Source organism: Mustela lutreola, chromosome 2 (assembly GCF_030435805.1).
Source record: "Mustela lutreola isolate mMusLut2 chromosome 2, mMusLut2.pri, whole genome shotgun sequence".
Taxonomy (NCBI): domain Eukaryota; kingdom Metazoa; phylum Chordata; class Mammalia; order Carnivora; family Mustelidae; genus Mustela; species Mustela lutreola.
In genome coordinates this window covers 158,698,302-158,712,888 of record NC_081291.1, presented here as the reverse complement: position 1 = coordinate 158,712,888, position 14,587 = coordinate 158,698,302, and the positions used below count along the sequence as shown (strand labels likewise).

The 14,587-nt window shown below is 37.8% G+C and overlaps 2 protein-coding genes across 4 annotated transcripts in view; one reads left to right on the top strand and one right to left on the bottom strand.

The window, feature by feature from the left end:
• GSK3B (glycogen synthase kinase 3 beta) overlaps window positions 1-14,587 on the bottom strand; it is a 221,662-nt gene that overhangs the window by 152,778 nt on the left and 54,297 nt on the right. The gene's annotated exons all lie outside the window — the stretch shown is intronic.
• LOC131825079 (histone-binding protein RBBP4-like) lies at window positions 7,487-9,739 on the top strand. The gene has a single exon (XM_059163955.1). The coding sequence runs from the start codon at window positions 7,533-7,535 to the stop codon at window positions 8,865-8,867; it is 1,335 nt and encodes a 444-aa protein (XP_059019938.1). The 5' UTR covers window positions 7,487-7,532; the 3' UTR covers window positions 8,868-9,739.

Sequence of the window (14,587 nt, the reverse complement as noted above, 5' to 3'; positions counted from 1 at the left end):
CCCTCTCTCTCTCTCTGCCTGCCTCTCTGCCTACTTGTGATCTCTGTCTGTCAAATAAATAAATAAAATCTTTAAAAAAAAAAAAAAGAAAGAAAGAAAGGTACCCATCGGAAGCCTGAGATTTGAAATCTCTTCAACCTCGACTATTAAGTCTAGGGAATGTCTAAACATCTAAGTGTACTTTTTCTTATATCTAAATTATAATGCATAAATGAAATAATTCTGCAAAAATATTAAAGTGGGGTAGAAAGATAAATAGGTCCTACAGATGCTATCACTAGAAGGCACTCTTAATATTTCCCAATTTAGGGACGCCTTGGTGGCTCAGTGGGTTAAAGCCTCTGGCCTTCGGCTCATGATCCCAGGGTCTCTGCTCAGCAGGGAGCCTGCTTCCCTTCCTCTCTCTGCCTGCCTCTGCCTACTTGTGATCTGTCAAATAAATAAATAAAATCTTAAAAAAAAAAAGACTTCTTAATTTAAAACTGCAAATGAATTTGGCCAAGGATCAATCCTTTCACCCTCTTACACACCTAGTTAAAAAGGTAGACTTAACTATCTTAGCAGAAATTAAAGACATTCTATTCTCTTTTGAGCAGTTCAGAAATTGCTGAGAACTCTTACAGGCTATATTTTCTTCCAATATGAAATCCCTAAGTATACTAGGAACAATGGTTCTCAGGCTTTCTCCTTCAAGCATTCTTGAATTTTTATTCAGAAATTATCAAGCTCTTCAGACTGCTTCATCATAGAACTGAAATAGCAGAGCTGTAAAGAATGGCAAGATAACACTGGGGATGACTTGGCATGAGCATTAGCACATGGGACAGTCAGCAGCTAGTGTGCCAAGGAAAAGCATGTCACTATCTGGCATTGTAGTTTGCCGACTTAGCAATAAAACAGCTGTATAAAATTTCACTGTATAAAGAACCATCCAATTCATTGTTTCATCTACTCTCATAAAAAAATGCAGGAAGACATTACATTACTATGCAAATGAGGAAAGTAAAATTAAGAGTTTAACTTGTCCAATATCATAAAGTTTTAAGTAAAAAGAACTCCTCACTTGCCTCATACTGCCTCTGCTATATTTTACAACCTTCCTAATACAGCTGAAAAAACATAACTTCATATATTATTGCCCCCCCAAGAAGCAAATATTTCTGAAAATATAATGTGAAAAGATCAGCTCTGAAGCAGTAAGAAATAAGACAATAAATGATAATCTGTTATAGTTTCCAGGCCTCAACCATTCACTTACTAATAGCTAAAGAGCTATTTCCAAAAATACTTTGGTAACCTTAGATTTTGGAACTTATCCCAAAGCAAAAGCATATGGAAAACAAAAATGTAAAATAATCGATTTTGTGATGTTCAAACAATTTAACATCTGCTACTAGAAACTGTATAATTTTGTATCTTAGCAACAAAGCATTATAAGCAACAGGCCAAAATCCTCATGAAAAGCTGGAAATCAACAAATCTCATTAAAAAAAAACAAAAATAACAACAACAACAAACAACACTAAATTTTCCAGAACACATGATACAGTGGGTCTTATACCAATTACAACAAAACTGTCTCCTTAAAAAACACCACTGTCTTACAGCTCAGCTCCAGGAGGCCCTGTCTCCTACCAGAGGACTCCTGGGATTCTCTATTACAATTAAAATTTACTCAGGAAATATAAATTTCCTATTATAATTAGAAAATAATATTAAATCTTAAATATATAAACAATAGACTCCTTATAAGCAACAGAAAGATGACATGAACAACAGAATAACCACTTTCTACTGAAGGTGTTAAACATAGAATATAATTTTTTAAAAGCCTTAGGCATATCCTAAAATAATATGTGTGAGCTAGTACCCAATCTCTCAAACAGGGGTCTGTACCTTGTAAGCAACACCTTGTGGTTAGACTTTTTAAATCTTCTGAAGTCACTCCTCAAACCAATTCACCTTGAGAGGAACAAATGGTACAGTGTAACACTGACCACACCCGAAGTGTGGCATGAGCATCCCAAAACCAAGAGGCCACTTCAAGCATGTTTAAATACTTAGAAGGTATCTAACACTGACATTCTAATTTTATATGAATGATAAATCTCACTCATACTTTAGCCATTTGATTTGGGTTTCTTAAGATTTAGAGTTAAGGAAAAGCAACAACTACAACACTTTTTAACTATGAGGCTTGTAGAGATGTTAATAAGCCACACTACTGACACAAACTGAACAAAGTCAATAATGACTGTCTAAATATCCTCCTTTAACTCAAAAATAACCTCTCCACTTAAAAATAATAGAGAGTTAAAAGTCTGTAACAAAAGCACAGAGAAACCCGCACACCACTGTGACTATAAGGAAGATATGAAGTATTGTTAAGAAGTTTTTTGTTGTTGGTGTGCCTGGGTGGCTCAGTGGGTTAAATCCTCTGCCTTCAGCTCAGGTTGTGATCCCAGGGTCTCTGCTCAGCAGGGAGCCTGTTTCTTCCTCTCTCTGTCTGCCTCTCTGCAATAAGCAGAATCATATAAATAATAAGCAATAAGCAAAATCATATAAAAAGTAAGGAACTGAGGTCCACATAATGAAAGGTGGACAAATTAAAAAATAAATTTATTCTTGGCATGAAATAGGGACTCTACTTTATGACCCGGAAGCTCTAGTAAGAGTGAATCTGCTCACAACCTTGGAGCAAAACTTGGTAGAAAGGAATGTCAATCAAGCCCCACAATCAGCCAAATCAACCCCAATGATCAATAGCATGATAAAAAATGTAAGGCAATTTCTATGAAATCTTCATAAGATAAAAATCTTTCTGTAGAGCCTTTTCCCTTAGACACCATTCATCTCCACATGATTCTATGTAAAGGGCTGGGAAAAATAAAACAAACTAAAGAATTACTAAATTTCCTTTAAGGATAGGAAGAGTAAACAAAAGGGAAGGCAGGGAAAACAAAATGGACAGATGTCACACATGGACTGACTTTTGGAACTTTCCCTATATGCCACTTCTAGACATAGAAAGGAAAACAGGGTGGCAAAGGATAAAGATCAGGGAAAAAAAAAAAAAGGACTACAGACTCAACAGTACGATAACACCACATTTTAACCACAGAGATTATACCTACCAATGGGATTAGTAAGCATCAATTCTGAAAGACCATAAAATTCCCCTTAAGAAAAAAAAATTCAGTCAAGTTTTTGTGCTAGAGGCATAATGGTATTATACAGGACTGCTCTGTGATCTTATCAAAGTTTGAATCACATATTCTACCACTTAATATCTATAAAATGGAGATAGCTGCTACTTCATAGGGCTATTGTAATGATTACATAACGTAAGTTAAGCATTTTAAGTGCATGCCCCCACAGAGAGTGCTCAATAAATTACAGTTTCTCTGAACTTTGAATTTTTGGCCATGGAAATAGGAAAAAAAAAAAAAAACACATTCCTTTGCCCTGCTATGCTCTTTCAACACTCAATACATGCCCTACTAAAGTACTTATCACAACATTCTATAATTATTAAGAGCCTGAGCCCCTCACTTGACTAAGGAGATCTTAGGAAAGCCAAACATTAACTGAATCATTCCCATTTCCCTAGTGCTTATTAGCACAGGGTTCAGAACAACGCACGTGCTCAGCAAAGGTTTACGTTGAATTTATGTAGAATTACTCAAGCACAATTGTTAGGATTTGGGAACTATTTCATCCTAAACATTATTAAGCAGTGTGCTGACTTCTTATGCTTGCCATTGAACAGACACAAATCCCCAGGGATAAGGTATATAGAATGGTTTTACCAGCAGTAAAACAGAATGTGGAGTGCTTACTGGACATATGGTTAACAACATGCAGCCAAAACAAATAGCCCAATTTGCTCCATGTGTATTTATTTACAAGTAGGAGAATTAGTCTGTTTCATAACCATTTTCCAAATAATTCTGGTTTCTCTGAAGCATCAATATGCAGCAATGGATAAGAACTCTGAGATATGAAGTTAACCTTCAGGAATAGGGGAGACTTCTGAGGTCTGAAGTTCAATTTTTATCAACTTATATGTAAGTATATTCTTTTTTTAAAGAACTATCTATTTATTTCAGGGGGGGATGGGTGCACATGCGTGAGCAAGGGCGAAGGACAGAGGGAGAAGGAGCCAGAGAATCTCTAGCAGACTCCCCAATGAATATGGAGCCCAGCCCAGGGCTTGATCCCACCACTCTGAGATCATAACCCAAGCCAAAATCAAGAGTCAGATACTCAACCAACTGAACCACCCAGACACCCTTATATGTAAGTATATTTTGAGTACCGTTTTACAGTTTGTAAGAATCACTCACAGCAGACAGAAGAATCACCTGGGAGAATTTACTGAAAACTAAGAATTTCACCGCTAGAGAGACTCAGCAGGTGTGCAATGGGGCTCAGAAAACTGCATTTTTAATAACCATGCCCAGTAATTCTTTCTTTAAAAATATTTAATTGAGAGAGAGAGAGAGAGAGAGAGAGAGAGAGACAGGGGTGGGGCACAAGTTGGAGGAACAAGGAGAGGGAGAGAGAACCCTCAAGCATACTCCACACTGAGTGCAGAGAGGGACATGGCCAGATCTCAAGACCCTGAGATCATGACCTGAGCCGAACTAAGAGTCAGATGCATAAATGACTGTGCCACTCAGGCACTTCATCCACCCCCCCTAATTCTTTTTCTTCACCCCCCCTCCCCAATTTTTAAGGCAGTTCCAGCCACCATACTGTGAGAAAGAACCATAATACCATTTAACCCCTTGTGACATACTCATGATGAACATTTAACAAACGGAAGAAGCTAAGATGTTCAAAAAAGGTTGGTAATTCACGCAAAGTAACTCCCTTCAACAAACTGTACCCATAGGATTCAGAACTTTTAAAACCTATACCCTACTACATTACTTTGCTTTAAGACCACGGTATAAAAAAAATACACAGGAGTTGAGGTCCTAAAATCAAATTTTTATTTTCACCAAAACTGAATATTTCAAATACTGTACAGAAGATTCTAACACAAGTATCTGTTAGATAGGTAAGTTCTAATTCAAAGTCAAAGTTCTAGTTCAAAATATCCATATTCCCTTTGAATTAATTTTAACTGACTCAATTTTTTATAGTCTCTTAAAGAACAAGTTTTACTTTAAACCAAACAAACCAAAAACCAGAATGAACCCTGCTAATTTTCAACAGCCTGTATTTATTATTTTACTTAAGAACCATGAACTAGAATCAAGCATATTTTTCATTTTTTCTAACTCCAGTGAATTGGAATAAAATCAAACCAAATGCAAAATGAATAAATATTTCACTTAGTCTTAAGCCCTCACTTGAAACAATATCAAAATGCATTTTAGAAATAGGTTTATTTCCTGTGAAAGTCCAAAAGGCTTTTGCAGTATGTATGTAAAGAGCTTCAGATTTTAGGATTTACATTCGAATATTTTAAGTTTTGGGGCATCTGGGTGGCTAAGTCAACTAAGCGTCTGCCTTTGGCTCAAGTCTTGATTCCCATGAGCTGGGGTTGAGCCCAGTGTCTAGTGTCAGGCTCCACGCTCAGTGGGAAGTCTGCTTCTCCCTCTCCTTCTCCCCACCTCCCCCCTGTGCTCTAGCACGCCCATGCCCTCTCTCTTTCTCTTAAATAAATAAAATCTTTAAAAAAAAAAAAAAAAGAATCTTTAAGTTTTAAACATATTTACCTGTTTGGTTTACAAACTGCCCAATTTGGGGGTTGGGGGGAGTAGGCAGTATATTTAAATTTTATTAATGAGGAAGTCTTCCATATTACCAAAAGAAACAGTTTATCATATATGGATGGAAAGACTAAACAGCAAATGCTTAGATAAAAGAAACAAATAATTACTTTAAAAAACACAATGACTGGGGCACCTGGGTGGCTCAGTGAGTTAAGCCTCTGCCTTCTGCTCAGGTCATGATCTCAGGGTCCTGAGGTCCAGCCCCGCGTCAGGCTCTCTGCTCAGCAGGGAGCCTGCTTCCCTCTCTCTCTCTCTGCCTGGCTCTCTGCCTACTTGTGATCTCTCTCTCTCTCTCTCTCTCTCTCTCTCTGTCAAATAAATAAATAATCTTAAAAAACAAAAATAAAAACAAAAACACAATGACTCACTGATCCAGTGGTCACACTTCTAGCAACTTCAGTCTTAAATAGCAACAAATCGAAAAGAAAGCCAGAAAACAAGCTCCAATAGGCTGATATATTTTATTCTAGTCTTTAAGTGAGTGTAATATTAAAATCAACACTCTACAATGTTTTTAGTGAACTAGGCCTGTTTTCAGCCTACCACACACACCCTTCATCCTCAATACTGCCTTGGGACAACCCAAATCCGTGCAGTGTAACAGCTTGCAAAGTCTTACTTTCCTCTGAACTATGCACCAAGGTCATCCGTACCCCCAAATCCAAATTGCTTTTCCTATAGCACATCATACAAATTTATATACATTTTTATATGCATTTTAAAGTGGAAGTTATTAATCTAAGATTTTCTGTTAAATTTCAAACAGTGGTGGGGAGGAAGAAGGCAGGACGGGATTTATTTTCTCCCTGAAGACTTGTTTGTTCTAGATTGGTTTTATATGCTTTACCGATTACAATTGAATATTCAATCTATCAGGGCAACAATCGTTTTATCACATGCTGTAGCCCCATTTTATGCCTTATGCACATAGCTTGTAAAATATTTTTTCATTTATAAGTGAACAAATTCCTACAGGATTCCATGATACTTTGGAAACCACTAAAGGTCTGAAAGTCATTAGAGTAAGTACCTCTAACTCCTCTAAGATGATACAGGACTCTGTAGTCACCTCTCAAAAAGCTGAGTCATTCAACAGACTCAGAAGCAAATGTAAAAACAAATTCACAGATTTGATAATTTTCCCTGGGACCAACTTTGATCACCATAAACCATCACCAGCCATCATCATCACAAATAACATATTTGTTAACCACTTTACAGTTTATAAACATGTTTACACCTATTACCTTACTTTACCCAGGCAATAGTACTGTGAAGGAGGGAGAACCAATACTAAATGGAGAAAAGAGAACTGAAGTTCAAAAGATAAGTAAAATTGCTCTACATTATACAATGATATTGAAAACTACGACCCAGTTCATCCAGTTCCCAAGTTTAGTATACCTTCCAATACTTATAAAAATGGAAGCAAATCAAGCCAATTATTTCTATTTCAAAATAAGTTCACAAAAATAAGTCCAACATAACCACATATTTTAAGTAAATGTCCTCATACCTTTTAACATGACCTGCGAAAATATCTTATATTATAAAACTGCTTCATTTTGCCTGAGCTATAATGCTCCATGAGAGACAGTCTAAAATGAGTAAAAGAAGAGCAAGAATTCTGAGGAAAATCAAGTCAATGAACTGACAGCATACATTTAAGTACCTGAACAGAGCCCGTAGCCTCCCCGCCCCTCCCGCAACGCTCGACCCCAGGAAACCCCCGCTTGCCTGCCCGCCATGGCCGACAAGGAAGCAGCCTTTGATGACGCAGTGGAAGAACGTGTGATCAACGAAGAGTACAAAATATGGAAAAAAACCACCCCTTTTCTTTACGATTTGGTGATGACCCATGCCCTGGAGTGGCCTAGCCTAACTGCGCAGTGGCTTCCAGATGTAACCAGACCAGAAGGGAAAGACTTCAGCATTCATCGACTTGTCCGGGGAACACACACGTCCGATGAACAAAACCATCTTGTGATAGCCAGTGTGCAGCTCCCTAACGATGATGCTCAGTTTGATGCTTCACACTACGACAGTGAGAAAGGAGAATTTGGAGGTTTTGGCTCAGTTATTGGAAAAATTGAAATAGAAATCAAGATCAACCATGAAGGAGAAGTAAACCGGGCACGTTATATGCCCCAGAACCCTTGCATCACTGCGACAAAGACTCCATCCAGTGATGTTCTTGTTTTTGACTATACACAACATCCTTCCAAACCAGACCCTTCTGGAAAGTGCAACCCAGACTTGCGTCTCCGTGGACATCAGAAGGAGGGCTATGGACTTTCTTGGAACCCAAATCTCAGTGGGCACTTACTTAGTGCTTCAGACGACCACACCATCTGCCTCTGGGACATCAGTGCTGTTCCAAAGGAAGGAAAAGTTGTGGATGCGAAGACCATCTTTACAGGGCATACAGCAGTAGTAGAAGACGTTTCCTGGCATCTGCTCCATGAGTCTCTGTTTGGGTCAGTTGCTGATGATCAGAAACTTGTGATCTGGGATACTCGTTCAAACAATACTTCCAAACCAAGCCACTCAGTTGATGCTCACACTGCTGAAGTGAACTGCCTATCTTTCAATCCTTACAGTGAGTTCATTCTGGCCACAGGATCAGCCGACAAGACTGTTGCCTTGTGGGATCTGAGAAATCTGAAACTTAAGTTGCATTCCTTTGAATCACATAAGGATGAAATATTCCAGGTTCAGTGGTCGCCTCACAATGAGACCATTTTGGCTTCCAGTGGTACTGATCGCAGACTGAATGTTTGGGATTTAAGTAAAATTGGAGAGGAACAATCCCCGGAAGATGCAGAAGATGGACCACCAGAATTGTTGTTTATTCATGGTGGTCACACTGCCAAGATATCTGATTTCTCCTGGAATCCCAGTGAACCTTGGGTGATTTGTTCTGTATCAGAAGACAAGATCATGCAAGTGTGGCAAATGGCAGAGAACATTTACACTGATGAAGATCCTGAAGGAAGCGTGGGTCAGAAGGACAAGGGTCCTAGATATGTCTGCACTTCTTGTGAGTTTAGACTCCCCTTTTATCCCCCCTCTCAACCCTGAGATTGATTTAACACTGGTTTTGAGACACAGACTTTGTTTGGCTATCCCTCTATGATAGGTACCATCAACGATGTTACTAGCCCAAACAGAGGGTGTTTTCTAAATATTAATTGGGGGACTTGATTCAGTAAAGCCACAGACTTATATTTAAATTTTCTTCAGGAATTTTCTAGTAACAAAAGGTCTAACGTAGCCACAGAAAGGGGAATATTGGGTGTGGTTATTTTTCTTCTTAGGCTATATCCCCAAGTTTTACAGACTCCTTTTAAGTAAAGGCTAAAGTGAGGAAGGTTAGAGCCAAGTGAGGTAGGTGTCTGAGCCATGAAGTATAAATACCACAAGATGTTGTTTTTATTCAGGAAATGGGGGAGATTCAAGTCATATAAATTCCTATTCTAAAGTTTTCACACCTGACTTTCCAGGATGCACATTTCCCTATGTAGACCAGTCTCCTCTCAGTTTCTTCAGTTAAGTCAAAACTATGTGTTCCTCTTTCCCCATATATTTTTGCTTGTTAGTGTATTTCTTGAGCTGTTTTCATATTTCTTTCCTTTCTGTGAAATGGTTTTTTTAAAAAACTTGGGGCCACCAAGTTGTAAAGATGTATGTTTTTACCTGACAGTCATACCACAGGTACACTGTCCAGTTGAGTTGAGAAGAGTGAATTGACAGCTTGTATTTGTTTTTAAAATTAAATTAATCCTGGATAAGAGTTGCTTTTTTTTTTTTTTTTAGGAGTTAGTCCTTGACCACTAGTTTGGTACCATCTCTATTTTGGGTGACCTGTTTCACCAGCAGGCCTGTTACTCTCCATGACTAACTGTGTAAGTGTTTATAATGGAATAAATTGCTTTTCTACGTAAAAAAAAAAAGTACCTGAACAGATGTATTAGAATACGAAGTAATAATTTCCTGGTTAACAATAGCTGCCACTTTTGCAGGAATACAAGAAATAAAAGTTTCCTGCTTTTATTTATTTGGCCTGGTTTATCCTAAACAGGAAATACTAGGAACTGAAAAAGCAAGGAAGCAGAATTTTTCTAACCAATGAACAAAAAAGGAATGTGAAAACAATCCCCCTACATAACACGGTTTTAGGAATCTCCTGATGATTTGGCTAACCTACTTTATTTTACTTCTCAGAAGTTTAAAGGTAATAGAGCATATTTGTTGGAGGAGAAGGAGGGGAAAAGGGAGGAGGAGGAGAAGAGAAGGAGAAAGATGAGGGGGAGGAGGAGAAAGAATTGAATTTACTTTTTTAAAAAACACTCCAAATGGAGTACCTGGGTGGCTCAGTTAATAACTCTGCCTCAGGTCAGGTCATGATCTCAAGATCCTGGGATAGAGCCCTGCCTCAGGCTCCCTGCTCAGCAGGGAGTATGCTTCTCCTTCTCTCTGTTTTCCTACTCCTGCTTGTGAGCTTTATCTCAAATTTTAAAATCTTTTAAAAAATAATAAAATAATTTGAAAATAAAAATATACATATGGAGTACTAAAAGTACTCCATATGTATATAATATTTGGGTGGTGCCGTCCCACATGACAAAAAACTAACTCTAAAAAATATGTGTAATATAAACACCAAAGTAGATCACTGGTCTAAACAGCTTCCAAAGATACCCAGGACCAGCAACTGACAAATAGAGGGATGTCTAACCCAGGACACTTTCTATCTTCTCTCTCTCCCAAGTCTTCATATTCTCCCCACCCTTAAAACTGCATTATTCTTCTGTCAATTAAATCCACCTCAGACAACACCCTATGTTACTCCATCTTTTTGTCCCCTCAAGTCTTGGAGGAAACTTTCTTTCTCTTCCCTCCTCTCTTCAACTCAAGAGCTAAAATAATGTAATAATAATAATAATAACCTTAACTATAGCTGGTAAGCAAAAGGGTAGCACTTCTGTTCTATACCAGTTAAGAGAAAGTAAAGCCATAAGTTGAAAAGCCAATGCTATCAACCTATAAAGCTCCTGAAAGTAACCAGAAAGATCTGTCAGCCTCACATAAGTCTCTACCTATTCCTTTATTTCCCTCAAATTAAATCTCTTTATCAATCAAGTACCAGCACTTAGAATAATCTTTTCAAAGCTACTATTGGGGGGAGGGGGATGTTAGTTTTGTTTAATTACTATCCCTGCAATATTATTATTTTCTACTTTTTTCACTATTAATATGTATATATCTAAGCTAAGTTATAAATTATGGTTTAGGCTTTTATAGGACAGCCCGCCTGGGAACCTCATTTTTATTCTACATACTTAACAAAACTTTCAACGTAAAAATATGTTCTAATTTCCAAAGCAACTGATGAACTTTTAGAAGACACTCTGTTTATAGGCTAAGATTTTTCTGTATAATGGGGGGGAAGGGGGATACACCTCAAGTATTATATTTTAACTTATTAAACTGTTAAAGTGGAAATGAGGTAGGGTAGATCCTAAGAGCTTTACAAGAGTCTCATTACAATGAAAAATAAAATAGCCAGGTATGAAGTGAGTCACTAATTCCATTCCTGCAAAGGGCAACACAAATTTTCAAATAGTGATTAATTTTTTAGCTTACATATATGAGTAATGATGCTACATTTATAGCTAATAAGGAATACGCTCGTGACAAAACTATATTAAGTAACATTGTCCCCACTGATTCTAACCAGTTGGAATCAAATCCATATTGGTTTTTATATTTGCCCCTCTGCCTCCCTCTAAAAACTAGCTTAACATCCCTTAATACTCTCCCCATAAAGATGGACTTTAGAGAACCTAGCAGTACCATTCAAATAGGGCAAAGGACATGGCCTAGGCACCTCTATACAGAAGAGTACTGACAGATCAACTCGGTAAATTCATAAAACAGAATCCACTTAGCATTTCTTCCTACAAAGCTCTACTAGAAGAGATGCTAACTGGGCTCTGTTAAATAAAGGCCACTGGAAAGACACAGTCCTACACTCACAGTGGGACTATAGTAAGTCTTGGTTCCTACTGTCACTGACTAAAAAGTATGACTAATCCTCCCAGTGGATCACAGAAGGGTATGCTGGGTACACCCCATGCCAGAGCAGAGTATTTCCCACACTGCTGACTCATTACTTCAAGTGACAGAAGTCAAGTGGACTTAAAGGTAGGAAACACTTTCTCTTAAAAAAGAACTTTTATCCTTGAGAAACAACTACATTACTAATGTTGCCTTTTTGGATGGTCTTTATCATCTCCTACTATTACCTACCTGGCCTAATGATAAACCAGGACAGGACCAGTATGAGTCAGCTAACACTGACTGCTCGCTAAATTCCTTTTTATAACCATACTTCCAACAATGCTTCTGCAGTGTCAGAAGAACATCAGCAGAAAAATGAGTTCCATTTAAAATGAAAACGAGAGAAAGAGATGCAATTCTATACTTACAGTACTTTTACTTTAATAAATCACTCTTATGTGGCTTTGTAAATTACTAAGTCTCTCATATATGTTTATGCCATGCATATTCTTTCTATCTTGTAAGTATTCTCTCATGTTAATGGTGACTATTAGGATGACAAAAAGTTTCAAAAATCTTGAGAACAGAAAAGGAAAGACGATACAATAGAATTTTTTTGTCATTATTAATTCATTACATGCTTAATAAACACTATCTATGTACCAGATTGGGCAAGAACTAGGAACACAAAAAAATGAGTAAGACAAACAAGGGCCCTTTCTTTATGAGGTTTCTGTTCAAAGAGAATTTATTTATTAATAAAAATCCAGATTCGGTATTTATTCAAAATCTGGATTCAGTATCTCTTACAAGATTATAGAGCCGAGTACCTTAACAATTATTTTCACTAAAACCTCACTTAATCTTAACAATCCTCCCGTGAGGAGCATGAAATTACCTTCATCTCACAGATGAGGAAACCGAGGCTCCAAGAAGAGACTTATTAGAGATCACAAACTAATAAGGCCACATTAAAACAGCTGTTCTAATTCCAAGTGTCAACTCTATCCCTAATGTATCAACCTGCTTCTAAGGAAAAAACCAAAAAGGAAAAGATATTAGTGGATGCCCAGATTACTAAATTAACTTAAATTCCTGTGTAGAAATAAACTAAAAAAAAATCTTCAAAAACATTCTGATGTGAAGATATGCAAACAGGACCAAGAGTCCACTGAAATTTTTCCAAGTTGAGCTCCAAGACTCCATCCAATAGCCCTCCATTCTGTACAACATTCATAGCTTCACAGGTAAAATATATTTTAATAAAAGTTAGTTACAAAATAAATATTTGTAGAGCCATCCTATTTCCTAACCAGTTTGCATTATAAAAACTGAAACTACATACCCATTAAAGAGTTCTACAGTAGACACATTTAAGGCTTCAGAGATTTGATACAGTACATAGTTCTATAGATCAACAAGGTCAATAGAAAGCCATCTAATCCATTACTCTTAAAGTGCCACTTTAAACTTCATCAAGAAGAAAAATATTATTTACCCTATATTGAGACCCCAACACATAACCAACCCATAGTTGCACTCCTCTGTTCAAGTACCTACATCACCTAAAAGGGAGCAAAGCAAACTTTTTTTTTTTAAAGATTTTATTTATTTATTTGACAAAGAGAGATCACAAGTAGGCAGAGAGGCAGGCAGAGAGAAAGGAGGAAGCAGGCTCCCCGCTGAGCAGAGAGCCCGATGCGGGACTCGATCCCAGGACCCTGAGATCATGACCTGAGCCAAAGGCAGCGGCTTAACCCACTGAGCCACCCAGGCGCCCAGAGCAAAGCAAACATTAAGGGAGAGGAGAAATGTACCTAACAATCCAAGCACCATGACAGAGAAAAAGTGGTGAACCTCGGAAGCCCACAATAGCAGCTGAACCTCACCAATTTCATTAAGATATCCATCAAAGCAAGTGAAGCAACAGCTCCTGCAATTAACTGTGTTGCTAGTAGACAGTAGGATCCAGTAATTTAGAAACACCCTTGGAAAACTGAATTCCAAATAAAAAAGAATATTTTTGTGAATATTATATTGTGTTATTTGACTTCTTGGGTGGAGTAAATACTCCAGATAACCTGGCCAGCAACATAAGTGGACTCCAGAAATTAACCTGGTACAGAGAGTCTTAAGTTTTCCTATACTAAGAAATTACCCAGATCCATATTTCTGAGAGTATAATAGATAATTATTACAGTAAACTGTCCAATAAATGTACACAAAGTGAATTAACCACAAATTTTCTAATTTTCCAGCTTACATTTCAACTATGAATAGTGTTCCTACATGTACACCCTCCCCCTCCCCCTCCCCTGAAAACTTCTCTTCCCTTTCACTGGGATGAGCAACTGGATATATTCACCCAAGTACGTATTTCTCCCTAAACTGTGAAAACTCAGCAATAAATTATAAACTCCCTCTCTCATGGACCTACAGCCTAGTAAGAATAGCAAATATATTTATACAAATAATTGTCCACTTACGTATTAACTGAGGTAAGACTACATAAAAGAGAATTACAGGATGCAAGGGAGCCTATAATGAAGGATTTAGAGTCTAATCAGGGTTGGGTTGCCTTAAAAAGTGTGAAGTGGGGTTGGGTTGCCTGGCTGGCTCAGTCCTTAAGCGTCTGCCTTCATCTGCCTTTGGCTCAGGTCATGATCCCAGGGCCATAGGATCCAGCCCAGCATCAAGCCCCCTGCTCGGCGGGAAGCCTGCTTCTCCCTCTCCCTCTA

What these genes read in the sequence shown, in the direction of transcription:
- LOC131825079 (XM_059163955.1), top strand. Translation starts at nt 7,533, where the DNA reads ATGGCCGACAAGGAAGCAGCCTTTGATGACGCAGTGGAAGAACGTGTG.